Here is a 25,500-nt window from a genome sequence, read left to right as displayed (position 1 = left end):
GCTGGCGAGCAAAGAAAAGATAATAGAGATAATTGAAGTGTCCTATCATCTACATATGATTGAAGTCCAAAGAATGATTAGTAATGACATTAGAAGGACGAAGAAATTTAGCAATAAAAGGAAGAGAGATGAGAATTTGAGCCTTTAGAATAGTAGCTATGACTTCAAAAAATGGATGCTAAGGTCAAAGAAAGATATAACAATAACAACAACAAAACCAAACCTTGAGTCCCACTAGGTGGGATCGGGTATATATATTATTTTCCGTCAATATATGTCATCATGGACCATTTCTTTAGACATATTCAAAACTATTAAATCCTTATTATTTCTTTCTAAGTTATTTTAGGTTTATTCCAACCTTTTTTACTGCCCAGTAATAACTAACTCACTTTTCCTTACTAGTGCACTATATGACCTAAGTTATAAGTGTTCATGTCATTTAAGTTGTTCATCCCTTATCTTACCATTTATTAGAGTTATATCTAACTTATCGTAAATATATTTATTTCTTAATTTATTTTTAAGTGTTTTTATAAAATAAAAAATGGGAGATGTTTGCATATATATGACCATCATACAAGCAAGCAATAGATATGCATATGCCTGTATATTTGAACTTTTGGATACTAATAATTTCAGACGATTTGATTTTTATGCCCACGAAAAAGTATATACAACAAATTCAATCTTTCTATTATATACAGTTTCTTTAATGATCCTCAGGAATTCGGGATCTTCTTCTTATGCAATGATTATTGAAAGATCATACACCAACATATTCAAACCCTAGCCGACTCGAATAGCAATTGCCAATCCAGGGTCTAAGACAGGTAGAGACGATGCACCGCGAAGAGAGACGTCGAAAGTTTCACAACGCCATTCTTGGCATGCTTTATCCACCACCTCCGTCTTTCCCAAACGTATCCATCTCTCTCTCTCTCTCTCTCTCTCTCTCTCTCTCTCTCTCTCGGAGTCGATTAAATTAATGTTCTCTTTACATGAACTTTACAGCAAGAAGATGAGAACGATCCAGTGGGCATATTGCGGGAAGGTTCGGATCTGGACGGGATTAATCCTGGTAGCTATCGAATCAATTATACATGGAACTGGAAATGCTTCGTCAATTGATTTCGAATATCCATATATTTGATTCTGTCGAGCTGTATCTTGTTTTTTAATCTTTTGAGTCGTGTGTTTATGAAATTGGGTTTTATATGTAGATGATGTTGGCGAGGGTAGCCCTTCACCAAGCGAGGAAGAGGAGGGCGACGCTGACACAGCTGGGCCCAAGAAGCTCACTAGAGCACAGAGGAAGAGACTTCGCAAGCAAAAGCTCAAAGAAGAAGCTTCGCGCCGCAGGAAGATTATCGGGCCATTGTTACTTTCGACGAGTCAGGACGACGCTTTTCAACACGGGCCTCCAGGTGTTCGACGTAATGCCGCTGAGGAACCACGCACAAGTGCAATTGACAACTCAGGTGAGAATTTGGAAACATACAATCTTACTCCTGAATTCTGAATTGTGGGATTTCCAACTTCGCTTAGTTTCAAACTAATGCTCTAGTTCCATGTTCCAAATCCAGCATTAGTTTTATCATTTTTACATGTTCTAAGGACGTGAGATTCAGATGAAAAATTTTGTGTTTGCTCAGAAAATACCCAGAACAAACTTAAGCATAGGAGGATGGCTAAAAGGCTGGCAAAGGAAGAGGCGAGGAGCTCTAGTGTGGATAATTTGGCAGAAAGGTAATGGCGACAATGGTGATTGAAGTTTGAACGGTAAGCTCGTGACAAAAGGGCCCGATGGAACTGCCAACGCAGGTCTGCAGAATAGCTGGTGATGGATTCGTCGATAGAAGTTGGATGGATAAGTTGGATGGATGCAACTGAAGCATAAATTTGAGAGAAGATGGTTGTGGCAGCTGTGGTATGCCTGTTCTAGTCTTCTAGAGTCGGACCTGGTGCCCCTGGTCAATTTTTCGCTCAATTTGGTTATTGGACTGAGGTAAAAGAGAGATGAAATGAAAATTTGAATAGATAGAATAGCAAAATCAAGTTATAAATTTAATTTAACTTTTTTTTCAGTCTATTTTTATATATTAAATGTACGATTATTTTGTATTTGAAAGCTTGAATTTGACCGTCTTAAATTTGAATTGTGTAAATTTGAACAAAAACACAATATAAAATTGTATTAAATTTCTATACAAATACAAATCTAAAACTTCAATTCTTTGCTTTAAAATACAACCTTATTACCTTGCATATAATAATTTGCAAGTTGTGATTATAATTTCAATAGTTGCCCTATATAAAGGGAGCTCCAACCCTTTGTTTGAGAGAAGTCAATACAATAAACATTTGTCTTCTAAGAATTTCCTTCTTGTGAATTTCTTCTTTTGTGGGTTGAAGTCTTGTTATCGCCTAAGTCCAAAGGAGGTATGGAGGCACCGTTCGAGCACCTTATACTAGAAGAATCCAAAAATACTTCATCAAATAATGCAAATGAGTCCATTATTGTAGAATTTTCATTTAGCATACGCAAAATTAAATTTAGAAATGAAGTTCAAAATTCATTTAAACTTTACTCATCCTTTCAAAAATGTCTTAACATTTAGCACACTATAATCATTCTCATAAATATGGTATATGAGTTTTATTATTTTGGGAGAAATTTAACAAATTTTCTGTAGCATGCCGTCCATAAATAAAACATTTTCCAAATCTGTTAGTCACAATAGCATGCAATTCAAAAGATTTTTGCATTATACAGACGCTCAATGTACTCAAGACAACCTTATAACTCAAATATAAAGACAATGATATGCGTAAAAGTCCATAGGATTATGTTTTTCAAAATTATAGAAGTTTTAAAAGATTTTGGCAGTATTTCCCTTATAAAAGTCCATATATTCTTAAAATGGTAATTTAGCTAGATAGAAATTAATTTAATATTTTTCTTAATTGAATTCATAAACCAGGTAAGCTAATAAACTTTTTTATTTTCTAGGAAACAATGTCTGACTAGAATGTAGCTTAATGAATCTTCAAATTAGTTCACTTCTCAAACATTAGGCCTAAGGCTTAACTATTTGGAGTATAATCCAAACAATATGGAACTTTTGATCTTTTTTCCATATAATTGATCCCCATAAACCACTGTACAGGTCATTAGTAAAAGTTCAACCCCTAATATGAAATTTTAGTTAAAAGTTTATTAGTTGAAATAAAAAACCAAAAATATCCAGCATAGATGAGTGTGAATTGATCAGACTTAAAACCTTTAGCTGCAACACCCAAATAAAGAACATTTGGGCTTTCTCCATTACTGGGTAGGTTTTGAGAACCTAATTGATTGTGTAGGGCTCCCATTTCATAGAGAGCCTCTTCAGCTATTCTTGAGTTTAATATTTTGCCAATGGCATCCCTTGTATAAACTTTTGGACACCAATCATCCACCTCGGTTGGTTTCCATGTTTCCCCATCTTTCTATTGAATTGGTTCAGTTCAAATTAATTGAAGGAAACAAACACCTTTTAACGAAATTTTTAAAAGCCCAAAACACCAATCACAACAGGATGGCCAAGAAAAGCTTGGTATTTTCCACCTACACTATTACACAATTTGTTGTCTAATGTTCATAGTTAAAATTGCAGTAGCAGCAGCAACAACAATGGCATGAAAGATCAACAGCAGCAGTAAAAGGAAGTATTCAACCCAGACCACCAACTACCCTTAGCAAGAACATCATAGAAAAACATAAAAAATCAATATTTTCATTGTGAAAATTTAAAAAAAAAAAATGATCTTTTTGATTGAAAAAAGTATTCAAAAGAAAACTTTCAAGGGATACAATCAATAACTTCCTATCAAAACTACATTTTGCACAAATAGATGAAGGGATGCAAGAGAAACAAAAGCAAAATAAAACCTACTTAAGGTCAATTGAATGATGGTGAAATTTTGAAACATCAACATCTATAGGACGTTGGACATCTTCAAATTCCTTGATCGATTATAATGGAACTATTTAATTTTATGGGATAAGCTAACATGCTTTAATATTTTCCCCTTTTTTTCTAATTGAACTGCCATGTCATATTTATGTTATTATTTGTAAAATTTGATATGCAAAATAGGTTTTTTGAACATCTAAAACTAAATTTCTATGATTGTTGGGACTATGCAGGACAATGTCATATGTAATTGTCTTGAAGCATAAGCCTGGAGCATTTTATAAGATTACCAATGTAAAAATATTTTCTTTAATAAGTAAACTATGTTTAGAATGTAGCTATATTCATTTTTATTTTGCTTAGCTGGCAGTTGTTTGTATTGTAAACAACACTAAATTTTAATGTATATATGTAGTCTTCATAAATAGCTATCTACTCCATGTTTGGTTTACAAAAAGGAAGATAGGGAGAATGGAATATAGGGCAGTTGAATTAAAAGATGGTATCATTACCACCACCCTAGGATAGTTTAGGAATAGATGCTCCCATGGGGAGATTGGGAATGGTTATCCCCATATAGAAGGTAGGAACAGAACTAATTTTCATGTCCACTTATCTCAAAACAACACCATTTTTTTGTGAAGCTAATCCCTTCAAACTCTATTCAACACTATGAACCAAATGTGAACTCAGTGCTAAGCAATGTATGAAAAAAGTTATAGATGTAATTTATATTAATGTCAATTTTGATATTAAGAGTATATGCAAGTCAGCATTTTAGTCCACCGTAACGCCTCGATCCGCCATGTGGGGCCCGATGTACTACTTTAATGACGTCTGTGTACCTGATTCCAAACTCATCATATAAAATGCAGCAGAAATAAAAGATACAATCTCCAAAAAATCCATTGCCAAAGTTCTATACTTTCTTTATATACAAAAAGGTTCTAAAATCCTTATTACAAACCAACGTACTATACTTATACAAAAACCAATTTAAACTACACTCACCATATATAAAAAACTATACTACCGTCTCAGCCCCTCTAGCCTGCTGGGAACGTTTCCTAGAATTTCCTGAAAATATAGTCTGTAAAGTAGGGGTGAGGCACAGCTCAATAAGGGAATGACTAAATTAATGTTATTGTGTGGCCAGCATGCATTTAATGTACAGAAAATAACCAGTTCACTATATGGATAAACACATTTATTAAATCATTCTTATTTTACACTCACACACACATAATTAGCCGAAGATAGAGAAGGTTACTCGTTCATACAAGTATCTTCCTTCTACTCTAATACTATTATTGCTATTAGGACACTCACCTTTCTCAGCAAGCCTTCGAAGTTATCTTATTAATTATCCATATTCACATAAATTACAGATATACATATAAGACACTCCCTGTGACAAACACATCATTTACTTCCCTCATGACATGGGGTTGTGCAGCCCGAAGGCTGGACTAAGCATGGGTGATTAGCCCAAACAAAGTAAAAAACAACATTCTCTGCAAGTACGTCTACAAGCATCCACAGTAAAGCTGCAAGCCCGATGCCCTTTCTTCAACCTCACGCAGGCAGTCGGCTGGGACCCCTACACTTCTATCCGGAACAGTGTGGGTGCACATGGTCTAATTAGCAACGGTACTGTACTCACAATACACTAGTCCCCAGGGTTCTTAAAGCATATCATGCAATTTAGATAATAGAAATCACTATTTAAAATATCAGTTCATATATATTTCCTATTATTCCAAAAACCTGACCCCCGGCCACAAAAGACAACTCAGCGTATAGCCATTAATTAAAACTCAGCTTTCGGCCGTCAAATAATAATCCTAACCCTTGGCCAATCAAATAATACCCGACCACTAGCCGTTATATCAAAACCTACATTTTTCATTAGCAGATCTAGTATTTTTCACAACAATTCCAATATTTCACAAACAGCTCCAGTATTTCGCAAACAAATCAATATTTTGTAATTTCCAACCCATTCAGATCATTTACCACACAATTTCACAATTAAACGCACTCATATATATATATATATATATATATATATATATATATATATATATATATATATATTCTTTTGTCTACCATTCATTTTATACAATATTAGATATCTTGTGTTGACCCAAATATATATATATATATATATATATATATATATATATATGATTAAAGCACAATAATAATAAAATAATAAAAATGGTCATTAAGTTAATATCAATACAGAAGTGTTTTTCTGTAGGATCCTTGATTTTATGTTTGATGCCTAAGAAAGACCTTGTCTTAGCGAGTGCTCAGAGACCATTGCGGCTCAGTCGCTCCCTGGAGGTCGGCCTAGTCAAAATGGAATTTCATAGGATAAATAGGATAGACACTGTTCATATACGTAAATAAGTACATAAAATAATGTTTTGACTAATATAATTTGTAGAAATATATGATAAAATAATAATAATATAGGTATCATATGCGGGGCCCACAAGACTGTGTGGGACCCACATGAGTCTCGAAGCCGTATGGAGGTTTACACGAGTCTCAAAGTTATGTAGGATGCATAAAATCGTATAAGAGTTATTTGAGTCATGTAGGATCCATTTGGGTCTCGAAGTTATGTGGGGCCCACAAGACCATGTGGGGCCCACATGAGTTTTTAGAATTCAAATTTAATTCTTATTCAAAAAATAAAATAAATAAATACTAAAAATAGTTTAAAAGTAATAACAATGATAAAAATAATGATAATAATGATTAAGAAAAATAATGAAATAATAAAATAATTAATTAACTAATTGATTAATTATGTAAGTAATTAATTAAAAATTTATTTAATGGGAATGATGGCAAGCACTCCCACATGTACTCCATTCCCATCCCATACTCAACCCATACCTTGCCCATCCCTTGCCCCATTCTTTAATTTTAAAAAAATTATAATTTCACTCATCTCCCCACACTTTTATAAATTCAATTTTTTTCCCAAAATTTTCCTATAAATAGGAAGCTCTCAACCTTCATTTTTCACAATAATTTTCCAAGGAAGAGAAGGACTAGTGAGTGAAAGAATTTGTGGTGAAGATAATTTTTGAGTAAATTTTCACTCACCCATTCTTTCCGATCTCATTTCTTAGAGATAGTTATTGTGTTCGTAGTACAAGATAAAGAATAAGGTAAGTAAATTTTGATTATATTAGTTTTTTTTTTATATATTTAAAATTCATACCCGAGTTTATTTTGTAAGTAAATTTCAATTATGTTACTTAGTTCCATAAAATTTTCATGAGTTTATTTTTACGTATATTTAATTATACCAGTTCTATCTTTAATACACTTGTATTTATTTTTCGGTTAAAAAATGTTCTAATTCCCTCGGGTAAATTTTCAGCATTTCTTTCTATTCAAAACAAAAAAAAAAATTATGTATATTTTTAACACAAAAATTGTGTGGCATGAGTTTATTTTTACGTTACATTATCCATGAAAATATGAGATTTTCACGAGATTATTTTAAATTGCATAAATTATAATAAAATGATTTTAAAACCCCTTATGGCAAAGCAAGTTCAAAGTTACAGATGTTCGGTACCGCAGCTTAAAGTTTATACGGATCAGAGTGCACCTACATTGTTTACAGAGTGGTTATTTATGTTAGTGGATTTCTCCTGAGTGCACACCTGATTTCGAACCAGGACTTAATAAGGAAAATCTCACTTAAAGTTTACGTACATTGATTTAGTTTGGTATGCCAGCCAGCTAAGTCCAATTTTCGGACCGCACAACCCAGTCATGGGGGTAAACATGACTTATGGCAAACAGGCCTAAGGGTGATTTTTACAATATATATTTTTACATATTTAATTACGTGTACAAAGTTACTGATGATTTGAAGGAAAAGTGTAAGTTTACATGAAAATGATCATTCTGGTGCTTAAATGACGATTTAAGGAAAACGTATAAGAAAAAGTATATGTATGTTTATCATTAAATATTTTTACAGTTTTAAAATTAAAAGTTTAATTTAACAGTTATAGTATATGATTATAAAATTTTACTGTTGTAATTAATGATAAAAGTTTTATGCAGAAATTTTTTAATTTATATTTATTCTAAAAGCAGTCTTAAAGTTATAGTATTAAATATTGTTTTACGAAATTTTTTTAAAAGTTCATTTTGGCCACACACTAATAATAATCCTATTTACTTACTGAGCATCGTCTCACTCCAATCATATTTTTATTTCAGATAACTCTGAAGGGCATGTCGGAAATCAGGTTTAACAAGCATGCGGGTGGGGATTAGAAAAATAAAATTGATTAAAAATATTAGTATGATTTCAGATATTTATGTTTGTGTAATTTTGCTTCTTTTGAAATAAATGATTGTAATATGGATAATTAGCGCTCTGATTTAATAATAATTGATTTTATTTACTTCCGCTGTAAATCACTAGTAAAAAGTAAATATCTCAGACCCTTTGGGGTGGGGGTGTTACATATCATATATCCTAATTTTATAAATTGAATTAATCTAAAAGGGGCTTTTGAAAATAACTTCCAAATTCATCAATCAAGTTATATATATAAATATAAACACAACAATTAAATTGATTCAAATTTCATAAAATGACTTACTTAATCTCTTTACATGATTTCTGAAAAGCCCGATAAAACCCTGACCTACACCCCACAGCATTCAAAACCCCTGAAACCCTGAAATTCAAATTTTACCATATTATTCATCATAATTCCCAGAGTAATTTTCCCTACAATTTCCTTAGATTCTGAATACCCTAAATAGCCTATTAAAAGCCTAAATTATTAAACTTACCCCCGATTTAGGGTTGGAACCTCAGAGCTCCAACTCGAAAACCTGCTCCAACTAAATTGTGGAGAATCTCCCCCCGAATCTCATGACAGTTTTCGTTTATTAATTGGCCTTAAGATTTAAGAAAAATTGAGGTAAGAGTGAAAATTGGCCTTACCCCAAAAGATATGTCTACGCTCCCACGACAAATCCGCTCTTGTAGGAATGTCAGGGGTGGAGGTAGGAACCCAACGACATCTTTAGATTTTTGATCAACTGAATATTAGAGAAGAAATTGAGGAAAGTGAGAGAGGAGACGAGGGAGAGACGAGAGAAGAGGAGAGAATGCAGGAGCTCTGCAGGAATTCAATTTTGAATTCGCGAAGCTTCTGTAAGCTTCAAGATTCAATCCTATTAATATATAATATATATTATTCTAATATTATATTATTATTATTATTATTATATTATTTAATTAATAATAATTATTTAAAATTAAAAATAATTAATTTAAATTTAAATTTTTAATTTTAATTTTAACTTTAAATTTTTTTAATTTTAATTTAATTTAATTTAACTTAATTTATTTATTTATTTATTTGCATTTCCATGCACACAATTTTTGGGGTCATTACATCCATTGTTCAATCAATGCAAATTTTGATATTCATACAACATTGTACAACATTGGTATCAGAGCCATGGAGCTATGATCAGTAAAAGAGCAAAAGAATAAGGGTCACTTTTTTTATCAAAAGGCTTCAATATAGTTGAATATAAGATTTTATGAGAACTTAATAGAAGAGGTGTGAAGAGAAAAATATTTTATAATACCTTCTTTTAGAGCTAATTTCGAGCCAGATCCTATAGTGATAGATCTAAAAAGAGTGAAAAAAGGTCTACAATCACAATTACTAGGGATTGAGAAGTAGATAAGTCTCTATAAATCTAGAATTAGGCAGTATGAGTGGTAGTTAGAACAACTCCACAGAACTTTAGGATCAGAATCAAACATCCAAGATCTCATTAATCTTCAAAGATGACTAAAAATAAGTCCATTACAGATAAAATTAGAGAAATAATGGAAAGTTATGAAAATAGAATAACTGATTTGGAAACTCTTAATAGAAAAGAACATTTGTCTCAGGAAATCAGAAGCAGTATATCAGCAAGATATACAGCTAGATACTATGAGGAAACACAAGAACAGGAAGTTCAGAGTGCCCTCAGAGATATAGAAGAAACTAAAGTCCTATCAGATATAATAGAGGATATCCAAAAAGCTCAGGATGAGTTGGATAAGCTTTTACATCGATAAAAAGGGACAGATAATGAATTTTCATATATTTAAAAAAGAATTAATAATAGGTTAAATGAGGTAGAAGATCTCAAAGCTAAGAAATTAGCCAGTGCTGAAAAAATTCTTGCAAAAACTAGTAAACGATCTGCAAGAGGTGGACCTACAGGAGCAGGACAATCAAATCACAGGGAAACAATGCAAGTGAGTTTTCCAGAAGTTTCATCTTCGGATGCCAAGCCATTATGGCTACCTCTGAGAATGGAACCACATCCATGGGAGCGAAAGAAGTTACCTTTCAAGGAAAAGCTCCAAACCACGACAAAACAGCAAGAATCTGTTTTGAATTATCCAGGAAGAATCTAGGAAGAATTTAGACCCAAAAAAAGTGTTTCAGAAGGAGTACCCTAGAATGGAACAATTCTCAGGCTCAACTGCGAAAAGGATTCCGCGGTTGCAATTGATGATTGGGCTATGAATATCAAATATCTTATCCTTGGTTGAGGAATTGAAAATTGGACATTGGAGCAAGCATAAAAATTTGCAGTAGCCACATTAAGAGAAAATGCTAGATATTATTGGGAAATTCTTCAAAGGAACTCATATGTGAGTACCATTATTTTGAATAACATCAAAACTCCAGATGAAGTAATAGCTATTATAGCAGATTTCCTCAAACAGGAGTTTGTAGAATATTCGCTAGTTAATAGAGGTGACGAGCTGGTTGAAAAGGCCAGAATGGCTCTCACAAAGATCTAGATTTGTGATATGTGTTAATTTGAGGAATATCTTTGGGAATTTCAATATTGGTACTATAAGCTCGAATCACAAGATCAAGCATATGCTAAGTAAGTCTTTATAAAAAAATTACCAGGTAATTGGCTAGAAGTGGTAAAGCAAGCTGTTAAGTAAATACTTGAAAGAGACATAGAAGTATCAGATACTGTTGGAGTTAGAGCTGAAATAGTAAGACAAATGATAAGACTCCATTGTATGCAGCGGCATATGTTTCAGGATGTACGAAACATGCCTTATATGAATCCTGATTGTTGCCCTAAGACGAGTGGGGTAGTAGGAAGATATGGTTGTAACCAGAGGACAAATAGACTCTCAGAAAGAGTAGAAACTATTTGTGCAAGAGGTGTTTGCCATAAAAAGATTAAATCATCCAAATTCAAAGGAAAAACCTGGAAATATTAGGAAAATAGAAAAGTTCTAAAAAAAGGATGAAAAATCCAAAAAAAAGATATCTTAGACCTAGTAGGGTTAGAGAAGATGTCAAGGAATCATTCAAAAGAAAGTATGGATGATATCCTAAATGTCTGTAAGGGAAATGTAGTGACCCGAAAAATAATAGTATTTTAAAAATAAGAGGGAGGAAAATGAAAACAGGAACAGAAGGAGGCAGTAGGCTTCGTCGAAGAACGTGAAGCATTCGTCAACGACATTATATTTTAAAGGTAATAGCAATTTCAAAGAATTTCTAGGATTCGTCGACAAATACAGGGATTCGTCGACGACTGTCTTCAGGATCTCGTCAACGAGGTCCCGTTTCATCGACGAGAAAATACCGAGCGAGGATTTTGGGCTACTCTAAATTTTGTCGACGAAGGGTAAGGTTCGTCAACGAATTTCCTTAAGGACTCGTCAACGAGATGATGTGGCTCGTCGACAAATCCCATAGTATAAATAGCCCTAAACTGATTTTTAATCGCAGAATTTCAATTAAACCCTCTCTCTCTCTCTCTCTCTCTCTCTCTCTCTCTCTCTCTCTCTCTCTCTCTCTCTCTCTCCTGTACGGCTCCTCCTCCTTCTTCCATCGATTTTGGCCCGTTAGTCGTCGGATCGACGATTTGAGGCCACCACAACGTTTCTGGCGAAGTTCTCTTCAAGTCTGCCAGAACGGATCGTTGGTGAAACGAAGTTGGAATTCATCCCAAATTCAGGGTAAGGTCTTTTATTTAGTTTTTGGCTTCCTAGCAATTGTAGGAAATGATGTAGGTCAAGAAATATTGATGTTTTGTTCCGGGATTTATGGTTTTCAGGGTTTTGAGTGGAAAACCCTGCGAGTGTTGGACCTGTTATAGTAGGGGATTTTTAGCAAGAAATAGGTAAGTGAAATATGCTATGCTAGGTTATTTGAGAATTTTTTCAGTATAAAATTATAAATGTTTCACTAGAGTATTATTTACAGTAGAGATTTATATAGTTTATCGAATATGATTAATATATTTTAAATTTACTGTGTGGCTTGAGAATATGTACATAGTATAGAAACATGTTTTATAGTATTTTCAAAGATGTGTTTTATAAAATATATACATAGTGAATGTATTTTACAGCAATTACAGAAATACCATGATTATACAGTTTTACAGTACCATGACATACAGATTTACAGTTAATTACAAAGACACAGTTGACATAGATACAGTTTTCTATAGTGTCATGGTTTATACAGTTAATACAAAATCATGGTAAAATAGATAGTAGTATATAAAGATGTATTATATAGTATCAAACCCTATTGGACTATACAATTATAGAGCACAGTACCGTAACTACATATAGTTTATAGAATGCAACTACCTATTTAGATAATATGTGGTATAAAGGTCGATCGTATAGAGCCCACGAGTGGACAGACTCCCCATCAGATATGGGTTGAGGAGGGCTGATCAGACTATGGAGTAGTGATTTATTCCTGATTGGCCAGTCAGGGTAAATCCCACCTACGGGCCGCACAACCCTGTCATGAAGGATTAAATCATGACACACAGTTATCCACAGGGAAATTTACAGTTATTATTATGTTTATACAGCTTTACAAAAACAGAAAATATATACATATATTAGTAGTATTTTGAATAGAAACCTGAAGTACGGAAATGTTAAGCAACGGGTAAAAGATGAAGATTATATTTCTGGTTTTGTACTTTCCAGATTCAGTGATACATAACTGTATAGTGGTAGATTTTCACAGTATTATAACTCATTTGCCACACACTAGTAATAGCATATTTCGTCTTACTGAGATTTGACTCATCCTAGTGTTGAATTATTTTCCAAGTGAGCCAGTTGGGCGAGCGAACCAGGCTCGCAGATAGAGGGGTCACAATACTACCCTGTCAGAGAGAGTGAGTATATTTTTTAGAGTATTTTTGTATAGCCCTCATCGGTTGAGGATATTGGGGGAACAGTTAAATATGTGCATTTTGGGAAACCTCTTAGCACTCTGGTATTGTATGTAATTATGTATTAATATGTTTATTTGATTTCCGCTTCTTGCTGCTTAGGTTAATGATTGAGTTCAATCCAGTATGGTATCAGAGCATATTAAATACCCTAGTATAAAATTAAAAAAAAAAAAACCCAGTTAAATAGCAAGTCGTTACAGTTTGGTATTAGAGCAAAGGGCTAGTTACCCTGATCCCCGAGAACTCTCGCTTATGAATGATTGTGGCGAAGTAAGACTCTCCGCCCGAGGGCTTACTGAATTAAGGGATGGCGATACCTAATGCCTCAATCTCAGTGAGTGCTCTGATAGGTACCTGTTGTTGCCACGGGCGCAAGGCCCATAAGGAAAGTGACAACGCCCGAAAGGGGGACATCACAGTTTGGTATCAGAGTCTAAAAAAAAACCTAGTTAAATAGCAAGTCGTTACAATTTGGTATCAGAACCTAGGTTGCTAGATTCTGTAGACTTTAGAGTGCAGCAAAAGCAATACCAGAGTATAGGAAAATGATTTGGGGTTTGTTTTGTGTCTGGGTACAGGATTTCCGTAGTGGTTTCTGTGCTTTTCCTGGGGTGATGATTTTAGGGAAACTATAGTAAACTATTGTTGGGTCGTGTGTCTAGGTGACATAACTAGATATTAGTTAAGGTTAGAGAGGGTAGTTAATTTTGAGTTGGGACAGGATAGGTCTGTATAGGAGACAAAGTGCTTAAATGTGTTTTTTGTTTTCAAGATGGACTCAGGAAGCATTGGAACGAATGCTGGGGAGGATAGGCCAGGACCTTCCAGCATTGATGGAGGAGATACTGATGTTGTGCTGCGCAGTGTCACTCAGCAAGTGATAGCTGAGATGGCTAGGATTTCTGGGGAGCGGGGCTGTTCAATTGAGCAGTTTACGTGGATGAAGCCCCCATCCTTCGCTGGAGGAGATGACCCAATTGTGGTTGAGAATTGGGTCCAGGACATTAAAGAGACATTGTCGGTGCTTCCATGTATGGATGAACAGAAAGTAACATTTGAAACATTTAAGTTGACAGAGGAGGCGAAGCGCTGGTGGAGAGCAGCACACCTGATAGAGGAGCAGAGGCCGGTTCCAGTTCCAGTGATGTGGGACCGATTCAAAGATTTGTTCTTCGAGCGGTATTTCCCTGCTATCGTTTGAAGTGCGAAAGCGGCAGAGTTTCTGCATTTGGTACAGGGGCAGATGACTGTATCCCAATACACGACTCGGTTTGTCGAGTTGTCGCGCTTTGCTCCGCTTCTACCACTTGATGAATAGAAGAAGGCGAGGGACTGAGGCAGAATTTGTTTGAGTAGGTAATTGGTTCAAGGCTTAGACATTTACAGAGGTTGTAGACAAAGCTGCAATTATTGAGAGTGGCATTCAGAAGGGTATAGCAGCTCAGAGTCAGCGGAAGAGGTTTGCGCCTCAGGGTTTTCAGGCTAGCTCTACTAGGGGCCCATGGAGAGGAGGTCACGATATGGGAGACTAGAGGCAGATGGCAAGACATTGAGGCAATCAGGGTGCACCGATCATCTCGGTATGTCAGATGCGCGGAAGACGTCATCCGGGGGAGTGCCGGGTAGGGAGCTATGTATGTTATAGATGTGGGAGGCCCGGCCACATGGCACGTGCATGTCCAGGTCTGCCAGACTAGGTCCCAGCTCTCGGGCCCTATCGGGGAAGGTATCAGGCAGCTCGGGGAGGATATCAGGCACCTCGTGGTGGCCAGTAGAGGAATGTGGCCTCAACGCGAGTATATGCTGTTCGGGTGATGCAGAGACTGCTACGGATGTGGTGACAGGTACATTTACTGTTTTATCATATCTAGTTTTTTTTTTTTTTTTTTACTCGGGTGCTGCTCATTCTTTCATTTTTGCATCTTATGTTAAATTATCTGAGAGTGAGACCCAGTCATTAGATATAGCATTGTCGGTAGCTACGCCATCAGGATCAGTGATCAGATGTCAGAGGGTACTTAGAAGTTATCCGATAGAAATTCAAGGGAAAGTACTACCGGCAGATCTGATTGTGTTTGATATATGTGAGTTCGATATAATACTGGGTATGGATTGATTGGCTGCCAATCATGCTAGCATTGATTGTTTCCAGAAAGAAGTAATTTTCAAACCTCTTGGAGAGCAGGAATTCAGATTCGTTGGTTCACGGGTACGTGCTCTAACACAGCTGGTGCCTGCCGTGCAGGCAGACAGATTACTCATGGACAGAGGTTAAGGGTTTATAGCATTTGTGAAAGAAGTATCTAAAAATGAATTGAAGACAGCACTCCAGTAGTACGAGAATTTCTAGATGTTCTTCTAGAGGAGCTACCAGGGTTGCCTTCTGTGCGCGAGGTAGATTTTCCTTTAGATTTACGTCCAGGGACTGCGCCGATCTCTAAGATTCCCTATCGTATGGCTCCAACTGAATTGGGAGAATTAAAGGAGCAGTTGCAGGATTTGCTGAACAATGTGTTTATACGACCCAGTGTATCGCCATGGGGAGCTCCAGTGTTGTTCGTAAAGAAGAAAGATGGGTCCATGAGGATGTGTATTGATTACAGGGAGATAAACAAGGTTACTATTAGGAATAAATATCCTCTATCCCGTATAGACGATTTGTTTGATCAGCCCCAGGGTACACGGGTATATTCCAAGATTGACCTCAGATCCGGGTATCATCAAGTGAGAGTAAAAGCGGAGGACGTCGTGAAGACAACCTTCAAGACTAGGTACGGGCACTATGAATTTCTCGTTATGTCGTTTGGTCTGACGAATGTCCCGGCCGTATTCATGGACTTGATGAATAGAATTTTTCACGAGTATCTAGATTAGTTTGTAGTAGTTTTCATTGATGATATACTGGTGTACTCGAGGATTTTTGAGGAGCATGAGGTGCATTTGAGGCAGGTGTTGCAGACTCTCAAGGAGGAGAAGCTTTATGCCAAGTTTAGCAAGTGTGAGTTCTTCCTTGAGAAGGTAGCATTTTTAGGCCATGTGATCTTAGGAGACGCTATTTCAATGGATCCCAGTAAGATTGACGCGGTGGTAAATTGGGCTAGGCTGAGAAATGTGTAGGAAGTCAAGAGCTTCTTAGGACTGGCAGGTTATTAACGTCGTTTTTTTTAGGGATTTTCAGCTTTGTCAGGTCCTCTCACGAGGTTGATTAGGAAAAATGTCAGATTTGTGTGGGATGAAGAGTGCGAGTAGAGTTTCCAAGAATTAAAGCAGCGGCTCGTCACTGCACCAGTACTTACGATTCCATCGGGAGGTGATGGTTATGTTATTTACAGTGACGCATCTTTGAAAGGGTTTGGTTGTGTGTTGATGCAACATGGTAGGGTGATAGCATATGCGTCCAGGCAATTAAAAGAATATGAAAAGAACTACCCTACTCATAATCTAGAATTGGCTACGGTTGTATATGCACTGAAGATCTGGAGGCATTACCTTTATGGTGAGAGTTGTGAGATATTCTCTGATCATAAGAGCTTAAAGTACTTCTTTACACAGAAGAGTTAAATATGCAGCAAAGGAGGTGGTTGGAACTTATCAAGGATTACGACTGCACCATCAGTTACCACCCAAGTAAAGCAAATGTGGTAGCTGATGCATTGAACTGTAAATTAGGAGATACAGCAAAGCTAGCAACAGTAGTTCAGCATCCGATTCTGATGGACTTAGAGAGACTCGGTGTGAAATTAGTAGAAGATGATCCCCAGGCGCTTATTGCTAGTTTGATTGTACAGCTCGCATTATATTAAAGGATTAAAGCTACACAGAGAGATGATCCAGAGTTAGTGGAGGTAATTGCTAGAATACAGGATGGTCAGGGAGAGGAATTCTGATGATGGGGCTCTGAGATTTCGCACCAGATTGTGTGTGCCTGTAGATGACAGTATCAAGAGGACGATTCTAGAGGAGGCACACAGATCTCAATACACTGTTCATCCTAGCAGTACGAAAATGTATAGGGATATGCGAAATTATTTCTGGTGGACTGGTATGAAAAGAGAAATAGCAGAGTTTGTGCAGTAATATTTGACGTGCCAGCAGGTTAAGGCTGAGCACCAAAGACCAACTGGTTAGTTGCAGCCACTTTTCATTTTCAAGTGGAAGTGAGACCATGTATTCATGGATTTTGTTACTAGGTTGCCACCAGTGCCGCATGGTCAGAATGTCATCTGGGTAATAGTTGATAGATTGACAAAGACAGCGCATTTTCTACCAATTAAAGTTAGCTACCCTATAAACAAGTTAGCAGAGATTTACCTACAGGAGATTGTTTAACCCCATAGAGTACCGATATCCATAGTTTCAGATCGTGATCCACGTTTTACATCACGATTCTAGAGGAGTTTACAGGAGGCACTAGGGACTCAGTTAGCATTCAGCACAGTTTTCCACCCTCAGACCGATGGTTAGACTGAGAGAATAATATAGGTATTAGAAGATATGCTTCGTGCTTGTGTGCTAGACTTTGGAGGTAGTTAGATTCAGTTTTTGTCGCTAGTTGAATTTGCTTATAATAAAAGTTATCAGACTAGGATCGGCATGGAACCCTACGAGGCATTATATGGTAGGAGATGTCGATCTCCTCTTTTCTGAGATGAAGTAGGTGAAAGGTGAGTTCTGAGACCAGAGATAATTCAGCAAGTGTGTGATAAAGTCTGACTTATTCGAGATAGGATCAGTGCAGTATAGAGTCGACAGAAAAGTTATACAGATACTCGCCGCCGGGAACTAGAATTTGGAGTAGATGATCATGTTTTCCTAAAAATATCACCATTAAAGGGGATCATGAGGTTTACGAATAAGGGTAAGTTGAGCCCTAGGTTCATTGGCCCATTTGAGATACTTGAGAAGATTGGGTCAGTAGCCTATCGGCCAGCTTTACCCCCATCTCTATCCAGGATTCATGACATGTTTCATGTTTCTATGTTAAGGAAATACGTCCCCGATCCTTCCTATATCATTAGCTATGCAGACTTGGAACTTAGGGATGATCTAGCATATGAGGAAGCTTAAGTGCAGATCTTAAACAAAAAAGATCAGGAATTGCGCAATAAGAAGATACAGTTGGTAAAAGTCCTGTGGAGAAATCACGCTATGGAAGAAGCTTTGTGGGAGCTTGAAAGTGAGATTAGATAGAAATATCCCCACTTGTTTAGTGGGTCATAGCAATGATGTATAATTAAAATAATAGTAATTTTATTTTGTTGAGTCCAATGTAATTGTAATGTAGTATATAGGATAGGTAGTATTTTGGTTTTAGGGAAAATTTTCTTTTATGGTTGTAATCTCCCAGAACTACCCATATAACCATGGTATTCCTCCACCATAAGTTAGGCCAGGTAATAAATAAGTAGACCTTTTTCTTCTACTGGATGATAGAGAGTATAGATAGAGATACAGATAGTAAATTTCGAGAACAAAATTTTATAAGGAGGGGAGAATGTAGTGACCCAAAGAATAATAGTATTTTAAAAATAAGAGAGAGGAAAATGGAAACATGAACAAAAGGAGGCAATAGGCTTCGTCAACGAATGTCTTCAGAATCTTGTCGACGAGGTCCCGTTTCGTCGATGAGAAAATACCGAGCGAGGATTTTGGGCTACTATGAATTTCGTCGACGAAGGGTAAAGTTCGTCGACAAATTTCCTTAAGGACTCGTCGATGAGATGACATGGCTCGTCGACGAATCTCGCAGTATAAATAGCCTTAAACTAATTTTTAATCGTAGAATTTCAGCTGAACCCCCCCCCTCTCTCTCTCTCTCTCTCTCTCTCTCTCTCTCCTCTACGGCTCCTCCTCCTTCTTCCTTCGATTTTGGCCCCGTTAGTCCCCAAATCAACGATCTGAGGCCACCACGACGTTTCTGGCAAAGTTCTCTTCAAGTCTGCCGGAACAGATCATTGGTGAAACGAAGTTAGAATTCATCCCAAATTCAGGGTAAGGTCTTTTATTCAGTTTTTGGCTTCCTGACAGTTGTAGGAAATGATGTAGGCCAAGAAATATTGATGTTTTGTTCTGAGATTTATGGTTTTCAGGGTGTTGAGTGGAGAACCCTGCAGGTGTTGGACCCGTTATAGTAGGGGATTTTTAGTAGGAAATAGGTAAGGGAAATATGCTATACTAGGTTATTTGAGAATGTTTTCAGTATAAAATTATAAATATTTCACCAGAGTATTGTTTACAGTAGAGATTTATACAGTTTATCGAATATGATTAATATGTTTTAAAATTACGGTGTGGCTTGAGAATATGTACATAGTATAGAAACATGTTTTGCAGTATTTTCAGAGATGTGTTTTACAGAATATATAGATAGTGAATGTATTTTACAGAAATTACAGAAATACCATGATTATACAGTTTTTCAGTACCATGATATACAAATTTACAGTTAATTACAGAAACACAGTTGACATAGATACAGTTTTCTACAGCGTCATGGTTTATACAGTTATTACAGAATCATGGTAAAATAGATAGTAATATATAGAGATGTATTATATAGTATCAGACCCTGTTGGACCATACAGTTACAGAGCACGGTACCGTAGCTACATACAGTTTATAGAATGTAACCACCTATTCAGATAATACGTGGTATAAATGTCGATCGTATAGAGCCCACAAGTGAACAAACTCCCCATCAAATATGGGTTGAGGAGGGCTGATCAGACTATGGAGTATAGTGATTTATTCCTTGTTGGCCAGTTAGAGTAAATCCCGCCTACGGGTCGCACAACCTTGTCATGAATATTAAAAAGGGAAAATGAGGAGCTTGTGGAAAAAGCTAAAAAAGATCATGAAATTTTTCAAGGGGAAGTAGGAATTTTGAAAAATAAAATTGAAAATATTTTGAAAGAAAATGCTCTCTTGAGAAACAAAGTTGAAAATCACGATAAAATCATAAGAGGAAAAGAAAACATAAATAAATCTTTGGAAGTTAAGAAAAATAATGTTTCTAAAAAAAATTCAAAATCCTCTTATAAATCACAAGGTTATGCCTCAACAAGCAAAAATAATGCAAGTAAGTCAAGACCCTCACATGAAAATAAGATTTGTCTATATTGTGAAAGAAATGGTCATGTTAGATATTTTTGCCCATTTAGAGGAGTTAGAGACAAAGAAAGAAAAATAAAATGGGTTGTGAAGAAAAATCCATTGGGACCCAAGGAGGAATGGGTACCAAAAGGAAACACATGAGCTCTCTAAATTGTTTCCTTAGGACCTAAGATTAGGAATTAGGTTTAGGTAGATTTAAACCGCACCTAAGTAAAAGTATTTGATGAGCGAAAAATCCCAAATTTTGAATTGTTTAAATTACTTTGTTGGGAACTTTTGAAAAACCTGCCAATATTGATGAGTTCAAATTATAAAATCAATGTGATGCTTTAATTGTATATGTCATTATCAAATGGTTCCTTTTTGAAAATGTTGGCTATTATTTATGGGATAAATAGCATGTGCTCTAAGTTTATTAAATGAAAATACCTTGTTTTCATCATATAAGTTTCTAAGGTTTTGAATTTAAGCTCAAAGACATGCTATGATAGGTAAATCCATCTCTTATGGAAAAGAGATGTATTTCTTAATCACATAATTCATTTTGATGATATATGCTCTTGTTTGAATACATAATAGAATATCTAAACATAGCATTCATAAATTGAGTTTTAGTAAAAATAATCATAACAACAAGTGGCATTCTAAAATGAAGCATTTATTTGTGATATCATATGTTTGAGGAATACCTTCCCATTAGTGGCAAATTAGGAGAACATGTCTCCTATTTTCTAAGAGCATTGTCAAATAAAGTCAAGTTAATTAGAATGGTTTATTTTCCTCCTTCTACTTTATCTCACGATATGATTCATGATTTACATCTTGTGTTAAATTCATTAATAAATCATGGGTTATATTTGCATGTTATCTTATGAGATATCTTAAAAGAAATTTTTTTTTTCTCTTAAGATTTTTGTTAGGTTATAAGGGGTAATAATGTTTTAAATGCTTAAATAATGTTTTGTGCTTAAAATTTTAAATTTTAGTATACATTATTATTATACTAAGAACCTTTGGAAAATCAAGCCAATATGAGAGCTTTAGTCAAACATCCAATCTATTTCACTTAATATATATATCATTATGATTGGTTATTATATGATTGTACCGGTTATTGCATACTTAAGTAAACCCCCTAAATAGACAAAGGATCTTAACTAGTTAAATAATTTTTTAAATGATATATACATATGTTTTTGTATGAATATCTTAAAATATAGCATATTTTGTCTATCATACAAAATTGAGCTTTTTCGAATTAATTATAAACTTTGCACATATAGCCCTAAACTCATCTTGAAGCTTAAATGATTAATATATTCGAAAGATCATAAAATTTTTGTGCTTGGGTTGTATAATTGAAGGGAAGTAGCAAATTTAAAGTTCATCCAATAAATACTTTAGTGTATTGTGCTTATTTTGGAAATATCTTTTTTTTTTATATACATATTGGATGCTTCATGTGAATTGAACGCTTACTATCCATTACTTTCTAAATGTTATATTATTTGATGAATAGTTTATATTGATTGAATATACTGAACTGCATGCTTGATTTGAACATAATCTACTTGGTCAATGCAGATTTGTGCATTGCAGCTGGTAATTGACTAGGGTCTGACATGTTGAATTCATTGATCTATTTTAGACATACATGCTAGTTAGTCAACTGAAATTATGATTTCATAAGACTTATTTTTTAAATTCTAAATACTTTTGAAAGTCTTATGCAGTATTAATATAGTGAACAAGTTGAACTTAGTGCTTTAACCTTAAGTGGTCACTTAGACTGGTTCATGTACATTGTCATTAATGAATATTTATAAATGATGCATGACAAAAAGATCATTTGCATGAAGATTCATATAAGACTTTGTATGTTAAATGATCATGGCTTGAAATCCATTGCATGTGGGTTGAACTTTATGAATTTTTTATAATGCATGCTGAATAATTGAATAGGTAGTGGTACATGTTGAATCCTAAACATTGTATGCTATATTGAAAAACATGCAAAATTTTCAATAATCCTTTGAATTTTCCTAGAATGCTCTAAATTATACGCATGCTCTTTATGAAGTTGTTTGGACACATTTACCATGCTTAAATTATAAGCATAAATATTTTGTGCTTATTTTGAAAATGTCCATTCTTGAATGATCATTTAATGATTGATCTACAACAAATGGTTTAACTTCTGAATCATCATTCATGAGTTTGGAAGGAAGCCAATCTAGGCTTTTCTAATATTATGGTTTAGCACCCAAAATTTTAGTATATGTGTTTAACACACACTCACCTCACCACCATGGAAACTAGTCTTAATAGGCTCTTAGAGTATTTTTAAGATAAATGATTAGCACCTCTCTTTTTGATGATGATCAGACGGGGAGAAGATATTTGAAGTTATCCATGGGGATAATATTTATGGTGTTATATATGTGAGGGAAAACATGATGGATAATATTTATGGTGTTATATATATGAGGGAAAACATGATGTATGTGTGGGGGAAAATATGGAATGCATGTTAAAAGCTCAAATGAACATGAATTATTTTTATGCCTCATATGAATATAATAAGGGGGAGCAAATTATAGATATCATTTAACAATATGCATAAATTAAGGGGGGGCGCATAAATTAAGGGAGAGCTTTAAAACATACCCCATATAGAACATCAATGGTTTGCCATCATCAAAAAGGGGGAGAATGTTAGCTTTAGAGGCTATGTGAGTTTAATTGCATTGTTTTGATGATAACAACCCCTTAGTGGTTTTAGGTATGCTTATCTTTGCATATCAAGTCATGATTAGTATAAATATAAATGCAAAGATTAAGTAAATTAGTAATAGGTTAGACATCATAAAAAAGGGGGAGAATGTTAGCCTTAGTGGCTACACTATCATTGTTTAACGTGTTTTGATGATATTAACCTATATGTTATTCCTAGTGTTTTCCTATCTTTGCATATCATGTTTACTATAGGTACTCGTACATGAATTATTGAATCGAAGGTAAAGATCGGACCGAGTAGACATTAAGAAGGAAAGATCAAATGGACACGTACTCGGAATGCCCCAAGCACAACTAAAGGAAGCTTAATTGTAGAATTATTTGTAATAAGGGTTGTGTGAGGTAGTATGTTTTGTAACTCTTGTGAGTGTGTTTTTTGCATGATTTCTGAGCAAGAGTTGAGAAAAGCACATGCATACTAGTACACATGAGTTTATAGGATTGCACTAAAGACAAACACAAACTCACCTTTCATGGCTTTCTAAGTTAAAACAAGAGTTTGTCAAATGAATCCTAAAACTCAAATATATTTTCAAAGGGACAAGTTTTTAACATCCTAGTTTTAAGAATATTTTTATACTTAGTCCCGATTGTATTAAAACAAGTTTAATGTCTTAAAGGTTCAAAGAAAGTCAAGTATATTCAATAAAGGACGTACTAAGCATATAAGATAACGAAACAAGTTTTCAAATATGTTTTCATAAAACAAGATATCTTATATTTATGGGAAAACTCACTTGGACAAGTTTTAATCTTCATTAGACTTAATATATTTCATATACTTTTGTTCAAGAATGTTTTGAGTCATTAAAACACTTTTTGACAAGGAAAAACAAAGTAATCATCATTACCGTAGTGCAGCCTTGAGTCCTGAAAATCTTTCGGTATTTTGGACATGACTTTTTCTATAAAAGTCCAAATGGGACGATCTTGATGTCCATGGAAAGCTAAGACAAAGTGCCACAACTTTCATGTTGATCACTTTTTCTGATTCAGGGACCTCGTCGACGAACATAGGGGATTCGTTGACGAGTGCAGTGTAAGATTAGTCGACAAGTGCAGGGCGTAGTCGACGAATTCAATGGGCAGAACTACTCCAATGGGCGGAAAACGGCTAGTTTACCAAATAAAATAGTTTTTCTTCCCCCCGACGGTTAGTTATCGGCTCCTTTGGTTCTTGGGCTATAAATACAAGCTATTAGACTTATATTAATATGGTTTTGAAGGTCTTTGATCATTGTTAGTAAAAAACATCATTTTATACAAAACCTAGCACATTGCATATTAGTTCTTCATTACATGTGTTCATTCTCTCTTGCTCACTTATTGTATTTGATTCAATTCTTCAGAAAATAGTGTGAACTTTGAGTTGTAAATCATATTTGCTCATTGTAAGAAGCATTCTTTGTAATCTTCCATCTTCTTGTGAAAGATTCTTTGTGAACCGAATCGGTAAAGGCTCTTTGTGAGCGGTAGGGGTTTGTTCCCAAGTTTGTAAGGCTTGCTCCGCTGTGGAAGGAGCAATTATAGTGGATTGAGGAATCCTTGGCTTGGTGCTAAGGCGTGGACATAGGCTGGGTGTCGAACCACGTAAAAATACCGGTGTTATTCTTTCTCTCCCTTACACTCTTTATTTTATATCTTGTGCATGATTTATATTTATATTGCGATATAATTTCTTGTTTCTTACCAAGAGTTTTTATTTTGTAGAAAAATACGTATTTCGTGAAAGAGTCTATTCGCTCCCCCCCCCCCTCTAGACTATATACTCCCGAGTTAGGACAACCAACAGATTGTATTTAAAATTTTACAATACAGGAAGACCTGCATTACGAAGGGGAATTAGTAGATTCACACAACCCTTCGAGACAAGTCAAGCGACTAACTCAGTTAGAGGGATACAGCAAGAAATAATTAATCCTAGAGACTTGAGTTGGCCACAGATTTGGGTTACACCTAAATCAGAAGAGAGGTTAAACTCATTGTTGCGAGAGTCAGTAAGACAAAAGGAAAATAGATTGATTATTTCTTACCCTCTTAGAGATATTACTTCCAGTAGGGTAAGTATATCTAGCGAAGATAATTCAGAAATAAGGACAGAAAGACTATCTGAAATTGGCTCATCAAGTAATAGGAGAATAGTGCACTATAGAACTATTCGAATTCCTATATACTCTGATGAAGATTAAGATCAGACTCATGTAACATACATGGGAACGTCAATCCCGAGTCCTAAGTTAGAAGAAAGGGGAACGCTCATCAATATTTCTATCAGTATGATAGATTGTATTGCTCTAATAGATACAGGATGTACGTG

At 35.1% G+C, this 25,500-nt stretch overlaps 1 protein-coding gene across 1 annotated transcript; it reads left to right on the top strand.

The window, feature by feature from the left end:
- The first annotated feature begins 592 nt into the window (after positions 1 to 592).
- Positions 593 to 2,214, top strand: LOC131167106 (uncharacterized). Its single transcript, XM_058125922.1, has 4 exons — positions 593 to 923; positions 1,015 to 1,081; positions 1,224 to 1,481; positions 1,656 to 2,214. Exons 1-4 carry the CDS (start codon positions 843 to 845, stop codon positions 1,751 to 1,753), a joined length of 504 nt encoding a protein of 167 aa, XP_057981905.1. The 5' UTR covers positions 593 to 842; the 3' UTR covers positions 1,754 to 2,214.
- The last annotated feature ends 23,286 nt before the right edge of the window (positions 2,215 to 25,500 follow it).

Source organism: Malania oleifera, chromosome 1 (genome assembly GCF_029873635.1).
Source record: "Malania oleifera isolate guangnan ecotype guangnan chromosome 1, ASM2987363v1, whole genome shotgun sequence".
Classification (NCBI taxonomy): Eukaryota; Viridiplantae; Streptophyta; class Magnoliopsida; order Santalales; family Ximeniaceae; genus Malania; species Malania oleifera.
Note: the sequence above shows the minus strand (reverse complement) of the source record. Positions and strands in the feature narration are given on the sequence as shown.